We start from the raw sequence: 19,034 nt of genomic DNA on the forward strand, positions 1-19,034 counted from the left end.
CCTCCAGTTGAGGCAATCAGTCAGACCATCTGAATTCCTTTCTGGGGAGATGCTCTTGCCAACTATTCCCTACCTCTTCTTTCCTATTACTGATGTAATAATTCACAAATCCCAAGACCCCATCTGTAATTCTTCTGGGTTTGCCTTGTAAAAAGATGTGCTAACACACAAATGATCATCATGTAGGAAAAAGTCATTGAGTTTGATTCACCAACCTTGTGCACAGAGATAAGCCCCATTTTTTAATTGTTAGTCTGTTTCTCAATAATCTCATTGAATGATGGAACAAGCTTGAAGGGCTGAATGACCTCCTCTTGTTTGCGCCTTCCTCAAATTCTATTGGAAAATAATCTTCCTAACCAAACAAAGAAACAAAAGATGATGGATATCATAGTGTAAGTTCTATGTATTTCATAGTTGTAGTGATTGGAACCATGGCCAGATGGATCTCATTAGCCATGAGATCCTTGATTTGGGTTGTTAACATGGGCCACTCAGGGAGCTCTGGCTGACAGATATAAACAGGAGATTGAGAAGGTTTACTCAGTCTGGGGAACTGGCTTTGAGCTGGTTGGTCAGAGCCCATGAACTGTGCACATGTAAATAAAGGATGACTTGGAGATCGGTTACTGGCCACTGTGGAGTTATTTCAACAGTATAATTCTACAGTTCAACTTTTGACTCCTCAAAGCCTTCCCGTGAATGCATTTCAAATTTGGTGTTGGGTAACATGGGAGTGGTGCACGATTCCTAAACAAAAGTGGTAGTAGAGCAGAATACACCCATACCTGATTAGACCATAGATCATAAGACATGGGAGTGGAAGTAAGGCCATTCAGCCCAGCAAATCCACTCCGCCATTTAAATCATGGCTGATGGGCATTTCAACTCCACTTCCCTGCACTCTCCCCGTAGCCCTTGATTCCTTGTGAGATCAAGAATTTGCCAATCTCTGCCTTGAAGGCATCCAACGTCCCGGCCTCCACTGCACTCCGTAGCAATGAATTCCACAAGCCCACCACTCTCTGGCTGAAGAAATGTCGTCTCATTTCCACTTTAAATTTACCCCCTCTAATTCTAAGGCTGTGCCCACGGGTCCTAGTCTCCCCGCCTAATGGAAACAACTTCGTAGCGTCCACCCCTTCTAAGCCATACATTATCTTGTAAGCTTTTATTAGATCTCCCCTCAACCTTCTAAACTCTACTGAGTACAATCCCAGGATCCTTAGCCGTTCATCATATGTTAAACCTACTATTCCAGGGATCATCCGTGTGAATCTCCACTGGACACGCTCCAGAGCTAATATGTCCTTCCTGAGCTGTGAGGCCCAAAATTGGACACAGTATTCTAAATGGGGCCTAACTAGAGCCTTATAAAGCCTCAGAAGCACATCACTGCTTTTATATTCCAACCCTCTTGAGATAAACGACAACATTACATTCGCTTTCTTAATCACGGACTCTACCTGCAAGTTAACCTTTAGAGAATCCTGGACCAACACTCCCAGATCCCTTTGCACTTCTGATTTGCGAATTTTCTCACCATTTAGAAAATAGTCCATGCCCATATTCTTTTTTCCAAAGTGCAAAACCTCACATTTACTCACATTGAATATCATCAGCCATTTCCTGGACCACTCTCCTAAACTGCCTAAATCTTTCTGCAGCTTCCCCATCTCCTCAGTACTACCTGCCTGTCCACCTATCTTTGTATCATTGGCAAACTTCGCCAGAATGCCCCCGGTCCCTTCATCCAGATCATTAATATATAAGGTGAACAGCTGCGGCCCCAACACTGAACCCTGCGGGACACCACTCATGACTGGTTGCCAATCCAAAAAAGAGCCTTTTATCCCAACTCTCTGCCTTCTGTCAGACAGCCAATCCTCAATCCAAGCCAGTAGCTCACCTTGAACACCATGGGCCCTCACCTTGGTCAGCAACCTCCTGTGAGGCACCGTATCAAAATTACTATCCAAGGACCCCAATTGTTTTGGAATTCATGCATTGAAATGTTACTTTTGCTTGGTATGAATGACCTTTTCGTATGCCAACCAGCAATCAGTCCAAAGAGTATCCATCAGGTGCAGTGTCATGAACTTGATGTCCAATGCCCAAATGATTTTCAAAAAGTCTACTGGCCTGAGAGTAGAGTGGAGGGCGAACGCTAGGAAATTTATTTTTCAGATCTCACGCATAATCCAATTTGTCCTTCCGCCATTTAACAAAGAACAGAAATTACTGCTGTTCAAGAAGTGTGTGGAAAACAATTTAGGAGTACTCAACAATGCCTAAGCTTCTCTCCAAATAGCAATTTTCAGTTTTGTTGATCTTTTAATTTTTTTTTGTGATAGGTCCTCCTGGTCCTCCAGGAATCCCAGGACTGCAAGGAGAGAAAGGCTCAAGAGGTCTTGATGGAATACCAGGAACAATTGGTGAAAAAGGAAGTCAAGGTACGTATGTCTGGTGCCCAGGGGTGAACGTTAATGCTTAGGGTCCTTATCAAATTCTGAATAAAAACTAACAATTCGAACAACTATGCATAAAAGCTTTGTTTGATTTTTGGGTATGTCTGGCTTTTGGAGACTTTGAAAAAGTAGTAGAGGTGGGCAAATTTCTGTGTGCTGGATACTCTTCTGGATTCTCAGTGAATCATCTCTATAACAGAAACACCAGCTTACGTGTCAAGGAACATTGAAGAGTGCTTTCATTTATATTGTTCAACTAACATGTTTCTGTCTTTTTTGTAAATTATCCAGGTATCCCAGGAAGAGATATGCCAGGGTCTCCGGGTCTACCAGGATCTAAAGGTAAAGTTGCCTCTTCTTAAAAAGTGGCTTTATTTCCACCTCTCTATCTGTCCTCCTTTGAGATAATCCTTACTACCCAATTTTTGAGATAACACGGTGTGAAGCTGGATGAACACAGCAGGCCAGGCAGCATCAGAGGAGCCGGAAAGTTTGGCATTTTGGGTCAGGACCCTTCTTCAGAATATTATTTGACCCGAAACATCAAACTTTCCTGCTGCTCTGATGCTGCTTGGCCTGCTGTGTTCATTCAGCTTCACACCGTGTTATCTCAGGTTCTCCAGCATCGGCAGTTCCTACTACCCTCTTAAATACATACTGTTGTTATTTACATGTGGTTGCCACACTTACATTTAAAGGTTTAATGCTCTCTTTTTGCATTCCATTCTACATCTTACTTTCCTGTCCGGAATGTTTTAGCCTTACGTTTGATTCACGCAATGGCTAAATTGGAATCCCATTGATACAAAGGATGATGACTATACCATTACAACAACTCACCCCAGGCTCCTCCTTCAGCATGTTCCAAACCTCCACCTCTACTACCTAAAACAACAAGGGCAGCAAATGTTGAATGTTCCCAGGGCAACTCCTTCCCATGGACTAGTCACACAATGGTCTGACATAGTCATGCTCATAGAATCATATAATCCCTACAGTGTGGAAGCAGGCTATTCAGCCCATTGAGTGCACACCAACCCTCCAAACAGCATCCCACCCACCATCCTATCCTTGTAACCTCACATTTCTTCTGGATAACCCACCTAGCCTGCTCATCCCTGAACACAATGGGCAATTTGGCACCCTAACCTGCACATCTTTGGACTGTGGGAGGAAACCAGAATACCCGGAGGAAACCCATGCAGATATGGTGAGAACATGCAAACTCCACACAGACAGTAGCTTGAGGGTGGAATTGAACCACGGTTCCTGGTGCTGTGAGGCAGCAGTGCTAACCGCTGGGCCACTGTACTACCCCTGTAATTTATAATGTCCCAGACACCACCAACATGATCCCCGGCTGCATCCAGTCTCATGGGCAGGACAGACCCCACCAAAGATAGCATCACTGTGCTTAACATTGACTGCAGATCCCTTGGAATCCATGACACCAGGTCAAACATGGGCAAGAAAGTCTCCTGCTCCTAACTACCTACTAACCTCTCCTCAGCTGCTGAATTTGTGTTGCCTTCCTCAGGGAAAGAACTTCCCGTCTCTCTGAGTGGTTCTCCAAGACAATCTTGAGGGAGGGCTCACTAAAGTGTGCTTTTTGCCTGGTCCCTTACGTCTCTAGGAATTGGTGAGTGGGGGGTGAGTGCCCAGATATTAAAGCCTGCACAGTCCCAACAGGCTACTGGACACCTTGCTCATAAAATTTACCACTTTACCCATGCGAGGATATTATGAAATAAGAAGAATGGAAAAACTGAACCTGGCCCTGAGCAGAAGTTTCTCCTGCTTTTAAGCCCTCCTCCACACTTAGCCTGAAAGAAGAAAACTTCACCTAGTGTTGAACTCTAGTCAGTACAGGAACTTCTATTCTTTCAGCAATTAGTTATTGTTCTTCCTTAATTGCCCTTGGGAACGTGGTGGCAAACTGCCTCCTTAAGCTGCTACAGTCCACCAAGCTGATGGGAAGTTTTCAAGGATTTTGGCTGAGTGACTATAAAGGAACACAGTTCCAAGTCAGGATGGTGTGTGAACACACATTAGAACTGATCACAGTCTATCATAAGCCCACAAAGTTCATCCACTGAGGGGGATTAGCTTGTGATGAGAGACTGAGTAGTTCAGGCCTATGCCCTGTAGAGCTTAGAAGAAGGACAGGAGACCGACTTCAGGTATAGAAATTACTAAAGAGGATTGACAAAGTAAACGTGGAAGGGATATTTCTTCATGTGGAGTGATCTAGAATGAGAGATCATAGGTTTAGGGTGAGGGGGTAGCAGGTTTAAAACAGAGATGATGAGAAATAACTTCCCTCAAAAGGTCCTGAATCTGTTGAATTCACTATCCCACAGTGCAGTGGATACCAGGACACTCAATACATTTAAGAAGGAGATAGACAGATTTTTAATTAGTAATAGGTTAAAGGGTTACGGGGAGCAGGCAGGAAAGTTGAGACCGTGATGAGAACCCAGCAATGATCATATCAAGTGGCACAGCAGGATTGAAGGGCTAAAATGCCTCCTCCTTTTCCTGGATCATATGCTCCTATTCAGTAATCAGATCTATTGAGAGACTATTCTAATAAGAAACAGCACATCGATTTTATTTGGAAAGAGTCTCTTAAATTACAGCAAACAGAATTCAGTCGTCAAAGCAACAACTTTTCCTGGTAAAAGCTGTGTTATTATCTTGAGCAAATTATAACCCAACCATTTATGCAGCCCTATCTAAATTAAATAGTGAGATTCATCAAATACCTCCTTGGTTTTGAGAAGAATGGGGCCCCTAGATGCGGATGGAATTCCCCACTTTATGGTTTTGTGGCTGTGGGATTGAACATGACTCAGGTTCTTTCCAAATGTGACAGTGCTGGGAGTTATGTAGCCTAGATCCAGCTAACAGTGTGTTCTTCCATAGGTTTGAAGGGTGACTCTGGTTTACCAGGATACCCGGGCTCACCTGGAGTCCCAGGTATTAAAGGAGACCGAGGATTTCCAGGCCCTAAAGGCCATCAGGGCATTCAAGGTCCACCAGGACCCCCGAACGTGGCTCTGGAGGGGCCAAAAGGTGAAAAAGGAAATGTGGGTGAAGTTGGCCATCCAGGTAAGTTGCCTGATGTTAGACATTGACTGCAGATATGCTTTGATCATGAATTGTTAGAATCACATTAACTTCCTGTTCCACTTGGAACATTGTGACACAATATAGGCCATTTGGCCCATCGTGGCTCTTAGAGTTGTCCAATTCATTCCACTTCTCTGTTCCAAAGCTCTATAACTGTTTTCCTTTATTTATCCAATTTCCTTTTGAAAGTTATCATGGCATCTGCTTCCACCACTTTCAGGGAGCTCATTCCAAAGCATAACAACTCCATGTACAACAAAAACAAATTCTCTTCATCTCCTTTCTAGATTTCATGACAAATAACTTGCATCTCCATTCTCTGGTTGCTGACCCATCTGCTACTGGAAACAATTTCTCTTTACGATAAACAGAAGCAGTCTCATAATTAGCATGACTATCCAGGAATTATAATGTTGCAATTCTGTATATTACTATTTTCTTATCATTTTCTTCCGATGCCTCTAAAAGACCTCATGACAATTTTTGAATAACAGCAGGGTGTTGTACCCAGAGTCCTGCCAAATTTATGCAAAATGTTAATTAGTCATGTTTTCTCATTGCTGAACAAATTGACTATTTGTTTCTTTAAAAGGTTTGCATTTAGTTAGCATTCTACACGACCACAAGTCTTCCTAAAGTATCCAGCAGTCAGTTTCACCACAGTTAGCACCATTGCACTGCAATGAGACAGTGGCCAGATGTCAACCAAGGGATCGTGATGTCAATTAAGGGATAAATACTTCTCCAAAAAAAAACCGAAAGAACTGTGGAGCTGGAAATCAGAAACAGAAACTGCTGGAAAAACTCAGCAGGCCTGGTACCACCTGTGGAGAGAAAGCATAGTTTTGGGTCCAGTCACCTTTCTTCCAAACTGACGGAAGCTTGGAAAATGTTGGCATTTTGTAGAAGTCGGGAAGAGGCAGCAGTAAACAATGAGTGGAGATAGAGCCAAAAGAGAGAAAAAACCAGAAAATATTTTTTCCAGGTCAAATCTTCCTTCATTTCTCTGTAATTGCCCTAATTTAAATTGAGGACTCCGGTTTAAGACTGGGGTTTCTCCTTCTCAAACTGAATGTGAAATTCTACTATTTTGTGATTGTTACCCCCCAAGAGGATCCTTAACTACAAGATCTGTTATTAATCCTCCCTCATTGCACATTACTGTACCTAAAATAGCTTGTTCCTGGGTAGGAACTGCAATGAGCTGCTCTATAAAATAATTCATAGTGTACTTTAGAAATCTCCATGTCACCATTGGCCATTGGCTTGTCCAGTAATTATGCGGATTAAAATCACCCATGATAGTTATAGTGTCCTTTTCACACATCTCCATTTTCCTGTCAATTTTGCACTTTACCCTTCAGTGAGGCAGCTCTTCAGCAGTCTGGAGACAACTCCTACCATTACTTCTAGGCTTGCTGTCGCCTTTTTCCACCAAAATTCCATAATATGACCTATTGCAACAATATCACTCCTCACCACTGGCCTAATATTGTTCTTCATTAACAAAGCTCCCCCACCTCCTTTTCCTTTGCATCTATTCTTGTGGAACATCAAAAACCCACCATATAGCCAAATCGCCATAATAGCAATCAAGTCATATTCAAGTCACTGGATGTATAGTTTTCACAAGCTGGACATTAGTATATTCTGTTAACGAGGCCTAACTTCTCTAATCGAGGTACTATGTACGTGTTATTGGCATTTAAAGGAAAAGAAAGGCTAAATGTCTTAAATCTGCAGTTTGTCCATTCATCTCAAATCTTGCCATATCTTAAAAATTCTACTTAAGGATGCAGGAGGGACAAGACAGTTATGGAAGAGGTCGGTGTTAAATTTTTTATTTTGTAAAATATAGGAGGATTCAACACAGTAAATGGTGAGTCTGTCAATGGGTATAGATTTTAAAAAAATGTTTTGGCAATGCACTTCACAGTATGGGATAAAGCGAAAACCATCTTTCACTTCATAGATATGGCAGCTAGATTTAGCCAATCCACAATAAGTAATAGCAAAAGAGAAAAGTCTATTGTGAAAAAATGAATATAGAAATGGATAGGGACTGTAGTGAGTCATGAGCTGAATCCCTCTCTCACTGACAATGGGTGAGAGAGCGATGTAGGTGAGGGATGAAATTTTCCAACAATGAATTTAAGGAAATGTGTGTGGAAATACGAAGAATTTTGATAATAAACCCAACAGCAGCAGAAAGTCTTTTAGTAAGGCACTGATCGAAAGAAAACGTGCAATGATAGATGAGATACTTCATAGGGTTCTAGGAGAGCAACTAATATGCAAATAGCAGCCCATGGGAAGAATTCACAGCAAATAGCTGGAAGTTACAATCCATATTGATTGGTTTTTGGGGAGAACTGTAAACATTTTTTTTCGTGATAAATTATGATCTTGGTAAGGGACTACAATTAGCTCTGCTTTTTCTGTGCATTTGAATATACTGCATGTACAGAAAGGGGTACTAATTAAAGCTGAAGCTTTAGAGAAAGCTCGACAAGCCTTACAATGTTATATATAAGGCCACCAAAAATAAATGTAATTCGGGGGTCATGGTATATTACCAAAAGGACTGGCAAAGATAGTAGAAGGGTTCAGGGAAGGCTATGGGAAGTGGTGGAAAAATGGTAATTTTACTGTGTGGCAATTAAACAGGCTGCAAACCTCAAGGTTAATCAGCACTGATTACAAACTTATAGAATCTGAAAAAAGTCATAGAAAGTACTGAGGTCCCATACACTTTACTTACTCGCATTGGACAGTCATGAAGAGCAGATTATGGCAGATTAAGATCTTACTGAAAATAGATAACATGATATAAAAACACAATTTGCCCTAAGGAACAATGAAACATCGACACATATGCTTAAAGGATGGAACAATGCTAGGGTTCATTCAGAAGGTAATTAATAAGTATTGATGTTTGAACTGTCTACACCTTCTCTTTTACAGGGGCCCCGGGAATTCCAGGAGGGCCTGGAGCTCCAGGATTGGATGGAGCCAAAGGTGACAAAGGAGATAAAGGTAGCCCAGGACCCCAGGGCTTTCCAGGACCAAAGGGAGAGCAGGGAATCCAGGGGTCTCCTGTAAGTTAGATTACCGTGCAGAATATGCTCTTCATTGTTACACTCAAGAGGAAGCTGGATATACTAATTAAGGGAACAGAAGGATATGCTAATAGGATGGGATGAGGAAGAATGAATTAAACTGAATTGAATTAGCTTCGTTCTCACATGTACTCAAATCAGTACAGTGAACGGCTGTGTGTTGCTACTTACAGCGCTATTTTAGGTACAAAGGTACCGAGGGACAGCTTCTGCAGTTACAAAAGCTTAGAAAATTAAAAGTCCAACATTGCAGAAATAAAAGTTCAGAACAAGATCATCCAATCCTGACCACAACTTTAAGGGCATTTAAATGGTCGTTGGATAAACATATGGATGATAACGGAATAGTGTAGGTTAGATGGGCTTCAGATTGGTTTCACAGGTCGGCACAACATCGAAGGTCAAAGGGTCTGTATTGCGCTGTAATGTTCTGTGCTGGCACCTAGCCTCCAGTCTGCATCATGCCTTGGCTCCAGACTAAACTGGGCTTCACCTCGAGGTTCATGAGGGTTGGAGATCACTCTGGAATCCCCTTGGGATGTCGAGACCATGCTGAGGCCATCCCAGGCCGAAGACCACCATATACCATCGGAAAACTGCTGGGCTAGACCATGAAGATGGCATGCCATGCTAGGAGGCCGTGACACCAGGCTGGGGAGAGGAAATTTCTGTGGAGCATAAACATAAGTTTGGACCAGTTGGGTGGAATGGCTTGTTTCTGAGTTGTAGGCTGAATGTAGTTTTATTTAAATTTAAACGTATGTAGTTAAATTTAACGGAAGGGTAATCAATTGCTGAGAACTCTTTGGTCAAATTCCAAACTTTCCACATTGTCAGATAGATGCAACTACAACAATAGCATCTAGCTGACAATATGGAAACCTGGCCGGCTATGTCCTACTTACAAAGCACAGGACAAATCCAATCCAAACAATTACCAAACCATCAACCTCCTCTCAATCATTAGCAAAGTGATATAAGAATTTGTTTCGCAGTGCAATCAAGTGCCAAATACTCAGCATCAATCTGTTCACTGATGCTTAATTTGGGTTCTGCCGTTTAGTTCCAGACTTCTTTACAGCCTTAATATTCAAGATTATACAATATCCAATAACTCACTCATTCACAAATTTATTGTACAATGATTTCTTGTATCAGAACATTGTTGCAAGAGTTTCTGCAGAGTAGTGATCTAGGTCTACCCATCTGCAGCTCCTTCATCAGTGACCTTTCCTCCATCATAAAGTCAGAAGTGAAGATTGCACAATGTTCAACACCATTCACAACTCTGCAAATACAGAAGCAGTCAATGTGCATCTTCAGCAAGATCTAGATTCAGCCTGACATGTGGCAAATGGCATTTGTGTCACACAGGTCCCAGGCTATGACACTCTCCAACAAGAGAGAACCTAACTATCTCTCCTTGTTTTTATTTTCACTCTGATGGCTGAATACCCCAACATGGTGATTACCATTGACCAGAAACTGAACATGGGCTTGCCATATAAATACGCTGTCTACGGGATCAGGCCAGAGGCTGGGAATTCTGCAGCTAGGAACTTGCCTCCTGACTCCTCCAATGCCAGCTCACTATCTATAAGGCACAAGGAATGGAATGGAATTTGATGCAATACTCCCGACTTTCCTGAATGAGACAAGATGAAAAACTAGTCAGTGTGATACCACTGATGGAGCGGATCAGTCAGGATATATTTTACTGGAGGAACAGGTTTGAGGGGCTGAAAATCCAACAGAATTTCTACAATAGAGATAACAAGGTGTACAGCTGGATGAACACAGCAGGCCAAGCAGCATCAGGGGAGCAGGAAGGCTGACGTTTCGGGCCTAGACCCTTCTTCAGAATTTCTACAGTATAGAATGTTAAAACTAAAAAGAATGATGAAAGTAGTGATTTGCAATTAAAAGCCATAAAACAGAAGTTGATTAGTTTTATTCTAAATGTTTAAAGATGGATATTCTTTCCCCACAGGGTGTTGCTGGTTACCCAGGTGTTCCAGGACAGAAGGGTGAATCAGGACCTCATGGAGTTCCAGGATTTGTCGGTTTGTTAATAACTCATACAAATATGGAGTTACTAATCTAGTGTTGTTAAAGTGTATGTGGTGACAATGAGTGGAATTGCATGATATGAGGAAAACAGGTTACAACATACACACCTTGTAAGTACAAGGTGAGGAGGAATGTGGAAAGAAAAGAACTTGCATTCCTATAGCACCTTTCACCGGTCCAGGACATCCAGGTAACCTAATAGAGGCTCACCCTTTGAAGAGTAATAATAGTTGCAAAGGAAACACATCAGGCAATTTACACACAGCAAGGTGCCATAAGCAATGGGATTCTGACCAGATAATCAGTTTTCATGCCATCAGTTGAGAACTTAGTTTAATGTTTCATCTAAATGATAACATTACTGACCCTGCCATAGTGCACCCTATATTTAATGCCAATCCTTAGACCGTATAATGCTCCCTCAGTGTTAGCCCACCAAAGTGCAGCACTCCATCATTACTGACCTCTTGACAGTGTAGGGCTTCCTCAGTTCTGCCCATCCAACAATACAACAACCCCTAAGTACTGGCGCTCTGATGTTGCAGCACTTCCTCAGTAGCAACCATCCAACAGTGCAGTGCTACCCCCAAACTGTGCCCTTGACATTTGCAGTGCTCCCTTAGTACTGACCCTCGGGTGAGTGGGATTGTGAGCTTGGACTTTTGTTCTCTCTGGAATGGGGCTTGAACGCATTTCCTTCAAAGTCAGAGGCAATTGCAGGATCCACTGAGCCATGGCCAATACTATCCTCAATAGTAGCAGATATGAGTACTTATCTGGAATCTGTGCTCCCAGTTTGAGGTACTATATACCAAAGGCACCAAATACCAAGATTCCCTTCCTGGGTCTAGAATTGAGGCTGGCAGGATTTGAAGTTCTGAATGGGCAGCAATGATTTCGTTGGTTGCATTCCTGATTGCTAATGCATTATGCACAGAGCCATCACATTCTGAATTATGGTGCGGTCATCAGTAGGCCCTGCAGGATTGACCTCTGACCTCCCACATCATAACATCACATCAGAGAAACCAGAGCAACAACTTCTGACAGAGACCCTGCCCTTTATCAAACTCTCCCCACTTAAAACTCAGTCCCTCATCACCAGTATTACCTTGATCCACCTCTTCTACAGCGTCTCTCATACCTTAACATCCTACCCATTGCCCTTCGTTTGCATCAAATTATTGGTGCTAATGGTTTGCTCTTTCTGATGACCCTCAGATCTCATCATTGCTGATTGCTTGAGACACCAGAGCCTGAGGATCATGCAGATTGCATAGGGACTACTTGATTTCCCACAGCTCTGAAATTCCTCCCTTGAACTCCCACAGCTGCTCTGATACAAGACATCACTGATAAATGAATCCAACATTTCAAAGTGCTTTGAAGGAAACAATCATTAATTCATTTAGATTTGTGCATCCACAAGCATAATAGCACAGTTTTTATACTTGAATGCAAACTGGCGTTGAGTATTAGTAATATGGAATGATCCTGAAGAATGCAAACCAACATTGAAATGAGACAATTTTCATTCGGCTGAGTTATGGAAATAGTATTCTCTGATTGATTTAATTGAATATTTAATTTAATTGTACTCAGATTACACTCTCCAAATATATCTGTGCCTCCTGTCTGACTCTGGTGTAGACTCATTGATGGAGATTCACCCACTAATAATTTAAACATAAGAGCATGCTAATTAGCAGCAGGGTATGTCCCTCAGACTTCAAGCCTGCTCCATCAGTTAATAAGATCATGGCGAATCTGATTATTCCATAGCCTAACCTACCCCGATAACCTTTCTCCCCCCTACTTATCATAGAACATAGAACAGTACAGCACAGAACAGGCCCTTCAGCCCACGATGTTGTGCCGACCATTGATCCTCATGTATGCACCCTCAAATTTCTGTGACCATTTGCATGTCTAGCAGTCTCTTAAATGTCCCCAATGACCTTGCTGCCACAACTGCTGCTGGCAACGCATTCCATGCTCTCACAACTCTCTGTGTAAAGAACCCGCCTCTGACATCCCCTCTATACTTTCCTCCAACCAGCTTAAAACTATGACCCCTCGTGTTAGCCATTTCTGCCCTGGGAAATAGTTTCTGGCTATCAACTCTATCTATGCCTCTCATTATCTTGTATACCTCAATTAGGTCCCCTCTCCTCCTCCTTTTCTCCAATGAAAAAAGTCTGAGCTCAGTCAACCTCTCTTCATAAGATAAGCCCTCCAGTCCAGGCAGCATCCTGGTAAACCTCCTCTGAACCCTCTCCAAAGCATCCACATCTTTCCTATAATAGGGTGATCAGAACTGGACGCAGTATTCCAAGTGCGGTCTAACCAAAGTTTTATAGAGCTGCAACAAGATCTCACGACTCTTAAACTCAATCCCCCTGTTAATGAAAGCCAAAACACCATATGCTTTCTTAACATCCCTGTCCACTTGGGTGGCCATTTTAAGGGAGCTATGTATCTGCACACCAAGATCCCTCTGTTCTTCCGCACTGCCAAGAATGCTATCCTTAATCCTGTACTCAACTTTCAAATTCGACCTTCCAAAATGCATCACCTCGCATTTATCTAGGTTCAACTCCATCTGCCACCTCTCAGCCCATCTCTGCATCCTGTCAATGTCCTGCTGCAGCCTTCAACAGCCCTCTGTACTGTCAACGACACCTCCGACCTTCGTGTCGTCTGCAAACTTGCTGACCCATCCTTCAATCCCCTCATCCAAGTCATTAATAAAAATTACAAACAGTAGAGGCCCAAGGACAGAGCCCTGTGGAACACCACTCACCACTGACTTCCAGGCAGAATATTTTCCTTCTACTACCACTCACTGCCTTCTGTTGGCCAGCCAATTCTGTATCCAGACAGCTAAGTTCCCCTGTATGCCATTCCTCCTGACCTTCTGAATGAGCCTACCATGGCGAACCATATCAAATGCCTTACTGAAGTCCATATACACCACATCCACAGTTCGACCCTCATCAACTTTTCTAGTCACATCCTCAAAGAACTCGATAAGGTTTGTGAGGCATGATCTGCCCCTCACAAAGCCGTGTTGACTGCATTTGATCAAGCCATGCTCTTCCAGATGGTCATAAATCCTATCCGTCAGAATCCTTTCTAACACCTTGCAGACGACAGACGTGAGACTTACTGGTCTGTAATTGCCGGGGATTTCCCTATTTCCTTTCTTGAAGAGAGGAATTACATTTGCCTCTCTCCAGTCCTCAGGTACGACTCCAGTGGAGAGCGAGGTTGCAAAGATCCTCGCAAGTGGCGAAGCAATTGCATTTCTTGCTTCCCAAAGCAGCCGAGGACAAATCTGGTCTGGGCCTTGATAGATCAAGAATCTATCCACCCCTAACTTTAAAAATACTCAAACATTCTGCATCCATCACCTTTCAGAAAGAGAGTTCCAAAAGACTCATAACCTCTGTGACAGAAAATTATCCTCACCTCTGTCTTAAATAGGCAGCCTGTTATTTTCAAACAGTGGTTCTTCTTTCCAGATTCTCCCACAAATGGAAACATCCTTTCTACATCCAACCCATTGAGATCCCTTATGTTCCAATTAAAACACGCCTTACCCTTCTAAACTCCAGCAGACATATGTCTACCCTGTCCGACCATTCCTCATAGGACAACTCACACTTTCCCAAGTATTAGTTTAGTAACTTTTCCCTTCCAAAGCATTTATGTTCTTCCTGAAATACGGAGAACAGTACTGTGCACAATACACTAGACGCAGTCTCACCAATGCCCTATATACCTGAAACAGTACTTCTCTATTTCTGCATTCTATTTGCCTTAAATAAACAGTCATTTCAATTTTAACTTTCCTAATTACTTGCAGTGCCTGCACTCTAAATTATGGTCTGTTTGCATCTCAGAGTACTGCACTGTCTCACCATTCAAATAATATCCTCTTTAATTCATTCTGCCAAAATGCATAATTTTGCATTTTCTCCACAATATAGTCCATTCACCAGATACTTCACCATTCACTAAGAGTCATTGAGTCATAGGGCTATGCAGCATGGAAACAGACCCTTCAATCCAATTCATTCATGCTGACGAAATATCCTAAATTAGTCTAACCCCATTTGCCAGTGTTTGGCCCATATCCCTCTAAACCCTTCCTATTCATATACCCATCCAGATGCCTTTTAAACGTTATAATTGTACCAGCCTCCATACCTCCTCTGGCAACTCATTCCATACATTACCACCCTCTGTGTGAAAAAGTTGCCCCTTACGCACATTTTAAATCTTTCCCCTCTCATTTTAAACCCATACCCCCTGGTTTTAGACTGCCCCACACCAGGGAATAGACCATGGCTACCTACCCTATCCACGCTCTTCGTGATTTTATAAACCAGTAAGGTCACCCCTCAGCCTCCAATGCTGCAGGGAAAATAGCCCCAGTCCATTTAGCCCCTCTCTATAGCTCACCACCCCTCCGATCCCAGCTACATCCTTGTAAATCTTTTCCGAACCCTTTCAATTTTCACAACATTTTTCCTGTAGCAGGGAGACCAGAACTGAATGCAGGATTCCAAAAGTGGCCTAAACAATGTCATATACAGCCAGAACTTAATGTCAATATCTGTTTATCACCTTCTTATACCCTCCTTACAGCTTAATTGCTGATCAATCTTTATGTCGTTTTGACTCCAGCGCTGATCCTTGTGACATCACATTTTGATCCACTTATTTCTCCCCTCCGCTCATTGTTAGCTTGCCAGCCTTCTATCCTAGATAATATATTATCCCTTGCGCCATCAACTTTTATTTCCTGCAACCATCATGAGACCATAAGACCATAAGACATAGGAGCAGAAATTAGGCCATTCGTCCCATCAAGTCTGTTCCACCATTCAATCATGACTGATAAGTTCTTCAACCCTATTCTTCTGCTTTCTCCCCGCAGCCCTTGATCCCCTTGATAATCAAGAATCTATGTATCTCAGTCTTAAATGTACTCAGTGACCTGGCCTCCACAACCTTCTGTGGCAGTGAATTCCATAGATTCACCACTCTCTAGTTGAAGAAGTTTCTCCTTATTTCCATTCTAAAAGGTCTTCCCTTTACTCTAAGGCTGTGCCCTCGGATCCTAGTCTCTCCTACCAATGGAAGCATCTTTCCAACATCCATTCTGTCCAGAGTGGCCATTCAGTATTCTATAAGTTTCAATTAGATCCTCTCTCATCTTTCTAAATCCAATGAGAATAGTCCCAGACTCCTCAAACATTCCCCATATGTTAAGCTTTCCATTCCTGGGACAATTTTCATGAACCTCTTCTGAAACCGCTCCAGGGCGAGCACATCCTTCACGAGATATGGGGCCCAAAACTGAACACAACATTCCAAATGTGGCCTGACCAGAGCTTTATAAAGCCTCAGGAGTATATCCCTGTTTTTATATTCAAGTCCTCTCAACATAAATGCCAACATCGCATTTGCCTTCCAGACTACTGACTCAACCTGCAAGTTTACCTTGAGAGAATCCTGGACTAGAACTCCCAAGTCTCTTTGCACTACAGACTTCTGAATTTTCTCCCCATGTAGAAAATAGTCCATGCCATTATTCTTCTTACCAAAGTGCATGACCTCACACTTTGCCATTTTGTACTCCACCTGCCACTTCTTTGCCCACTCTCCTAACCGGTCCAAAACCTTCTGCAGCTTCCCCACCTCCTCAATACTACCTGTCCCTCACCTATCTTTGTGTCGTCTGCAAACTTAGCCAGAATGTCCACAGTTCCTTCATCTAGACCATTAATGTATAAAGTGAAAAGTTGTGATCCCAACACTGACCCTTGCTGAACTCCACTTGTCACCTGCTGCCATCCTGAGAAAGAATCTTGTATCCCCATTCTCGGCTTTCTGCCAGACAGCCGATCTTCTCTCCTGGCTAGCACCTTGCCTCTAACACCATGGGCCCTTATCTTACTCAGCAGGCTCCTGTGTGGCACCTTATCAATGGCCTTCTTGAAGTCCTAGTAGATCACATCCATTGGCTCTCCTTGGTCTAACTTGCTTGTTACTTCCTCAAAGAATTCTAGCAGATTTGTCAGGCATGACCTCCCCTTGATGAAACCATGCTGACTTTGCCTTATTTTACTACACACTTCCAAGTATTCAGAAATCTCATCCTTCACAATGAACTCCAAAATCTTACCCACGACCAAGGTCAGGCTAATTGGTCTGTCATTTTCTGTCTTTTTCTTTACTCCCTTTTTAAATGGGGTGTCACATTAGCTATTTTTCAGCCCTCTGGGGCCCTCCCTGACTCTAGCGTTTCCTGAAAGATCACCATTAATGTTTCCATTATCTCCTCAGCTATCCCGTTTAGAACTCTGGGGTGTAGTCCATCTGGTCCAAGTGATTTATCCGCCTTGAGGCCAATCAGTTTTACCAGCACCTTCTCCTTGGTAATGTCCACTATACTCAGCTCTGCCCCCTGACTCTCTTGAATTTTTGAGATATTACTCGTGTCTTCCACCGTGAAGACGGACACAAAGTAATTATTCAGTTCCTCAGCCATTTCCTTGTTCCCCAATGCTATCTCTACAGCATCATTGTCTATTGGTCTATTGTCCACTTTTGCGTCTCTTTTGCCTTTTATGTATCTAAAGAAACTCTTACAGTCTTCACTTATATTACTGGCTAGCCTACCCTCATATTTAATCTTCTCTCTCCTTATTTCTTTTGTTGTCCTCTGTCGGTCTTTGTAAGCTTCCCAGTCCTCTGGTTTCCCAACGCCCTGCGCCACATTATATGCTTTCTCTTTTGCTTTTATGCTATCGCTGACTTCCTTAGTCAGCCTTTGATGTGGCACCCAATCAGATGCCTTCCGAAAATCTAAATGCATTAAATCTGCCAGATCCTGCGGCTCACGTTCTTTATTCAAAGAATTGTAATAAATTGGGTTGGAGTGACTTCTCTTTCGCAAAAATATGTTGACTGTAGCTGAAAGCCTTGAATTTTTCAAAGTTTCCTGGTACAATGTCTCTATGATATTTCTGACGTTTTCCCTACGACTAATTTTAAGCTAACTGGCCTGTCATTTCCTGCTTTCTCACTCACTGCCTTTACCTCTCTCGTTTCTTCAAATCAACCCCTTTCAAACAAAGAAATTGCATTCTCAATAATTGCACTGTTGTTGTATCATGCGACTAGCAAAATGGTGGAAGCTGAACTAGGTGGGATCTTATCTTTGTTTCGTCTGTTTATTCCTAGATTCCAAATGTCCTGATAGGTAATCTGTGAAAATCCATGATTCCCATCCTCCTCCTCTGACATCAGGATTGGTTTCAATTTCCATTCTGTATTCACTATTGTAACGCTGGATTGCTGTATAGGTCAAAGAGGACAGTTACGCACATCAAGCGATCTGTCCTGTCAGCCACCTCTCATTTTAGATCGGTAACAGGAGATTAGTTTACAGTTGGAAAGTGTGGATGGAGAATTGTGGTGGGAGCCAAGTGAGGGGCAGGACACATTGCAAGGAAAGGGAGCAGGCCAAAGGTAGATCCTTGGGGAACACCAGTGGAAACCGTGTGGGACTGCGAAGGGAAGACATGGGAGCGGATTCTCTGCCTGTTGTTAGAGAGATATCAGATCATGTGGCGAAATGCATTGTAAAGCAGTTTAAATCCATGGAATCCTTTTGTGTGCTTGATTTCTTTAAAGAATCTTGGATAATTTCAGATTTGAAACTTCATCAATGTAACATGATTTCAACAAATGTCTTTCTAGGAATCAAAGGTGTTCCAGGACCACCCGGATATCCAGGGCCACAGGGTGATCGAGGACAACCTGGGCCACCAGGTAATTGGACTTGACTCCATTTGACTCTACGTCGCCAAGCAGAGAATTGTGAATTGCTCTGAGTTTAGGTGTGGAATCTACTTCAGATTGTCTTAGGTCGGGTCTTTTTGCTGACCATGTGATGCTTTGTTGACAGGTCTACCCGGTCCTGTTGGTCCACAAGGCCCTCTGCAGGTCGTGAAGGGAGATCCTGGATTTCCTGGTCGCCCAGGAGAAGACGGACCAAAGGGATACCCTGGGTTTCCAGGCATTAAAGGAGACAAGGGTATGTTAATATTCCTCACCATGGGATAAGGAAGTCTGGGAAGAATCATTTGCCCTTTGAGTAGGAACTTGGTGACCCTCCTACTCAGTTCACCAGCTGGGCTGTGGACAACATGGGGTTGAATGTGAATAC

The 19,034-nt window shown here is 42.8% G+C and overlaps 1 protein-coding gene across 1 annotated transcript in view; it reads left to right on the forward strand.

Annotated features, from left to right (window-relative positions):
• Nucleotides 1-19,034, forward strand: part of LOC125453228 (collagen alpha-5(IV) chain-like) — a 189,164-nt gene that overhangs the window by 159,757 nt on the left and 10,373 nt on the right. Inside the window, exons 40-46 of the mRNA XM_059646446.1 lie at nt 2,355-2,453; nt 2,760-2,810; nt 5,394-5,579; nt 8,565-8,698; nt 10,710-10,782; nt 18,566-18,637; nt 18,774-18,902. Coding sequence (XP_059502429.1) covers nt 2,355-2,453; nt 2,760-2,810; nt 5,394-5,579; nt 8,565-8,698; nt 10,710-10,782; nt 18,566-18,637; nt 18,774-18,902 — 744 coding nt within the window. The remainder of the gene's footprint in view (nt 1-2,354; nt 2,454-2,759; nt 2,811-5,393; nt 5,580-8,564; nt 8,699-10,709; nt 10,783-18,565; nt 18,638-18,773; nt 18,903-19,034) is intronic.

The sequence above is a fragment of the Stegostoma tigrinum genome, chromosome 6 (genome assembly GCF_030684315.1).
Source record: "Stegostoma tigrinum isolate sSteTig4 chromosome 6, sSteTig4.hap1, whole genome shotgun sequence".
Taxonomy (NCBI): Eukaryota; Metazoa; Chordata; class Chondrichthyes; order Orectolobiformes; family Stegostomatidae; genus Stegostoma; species Stegostoma tigrinum.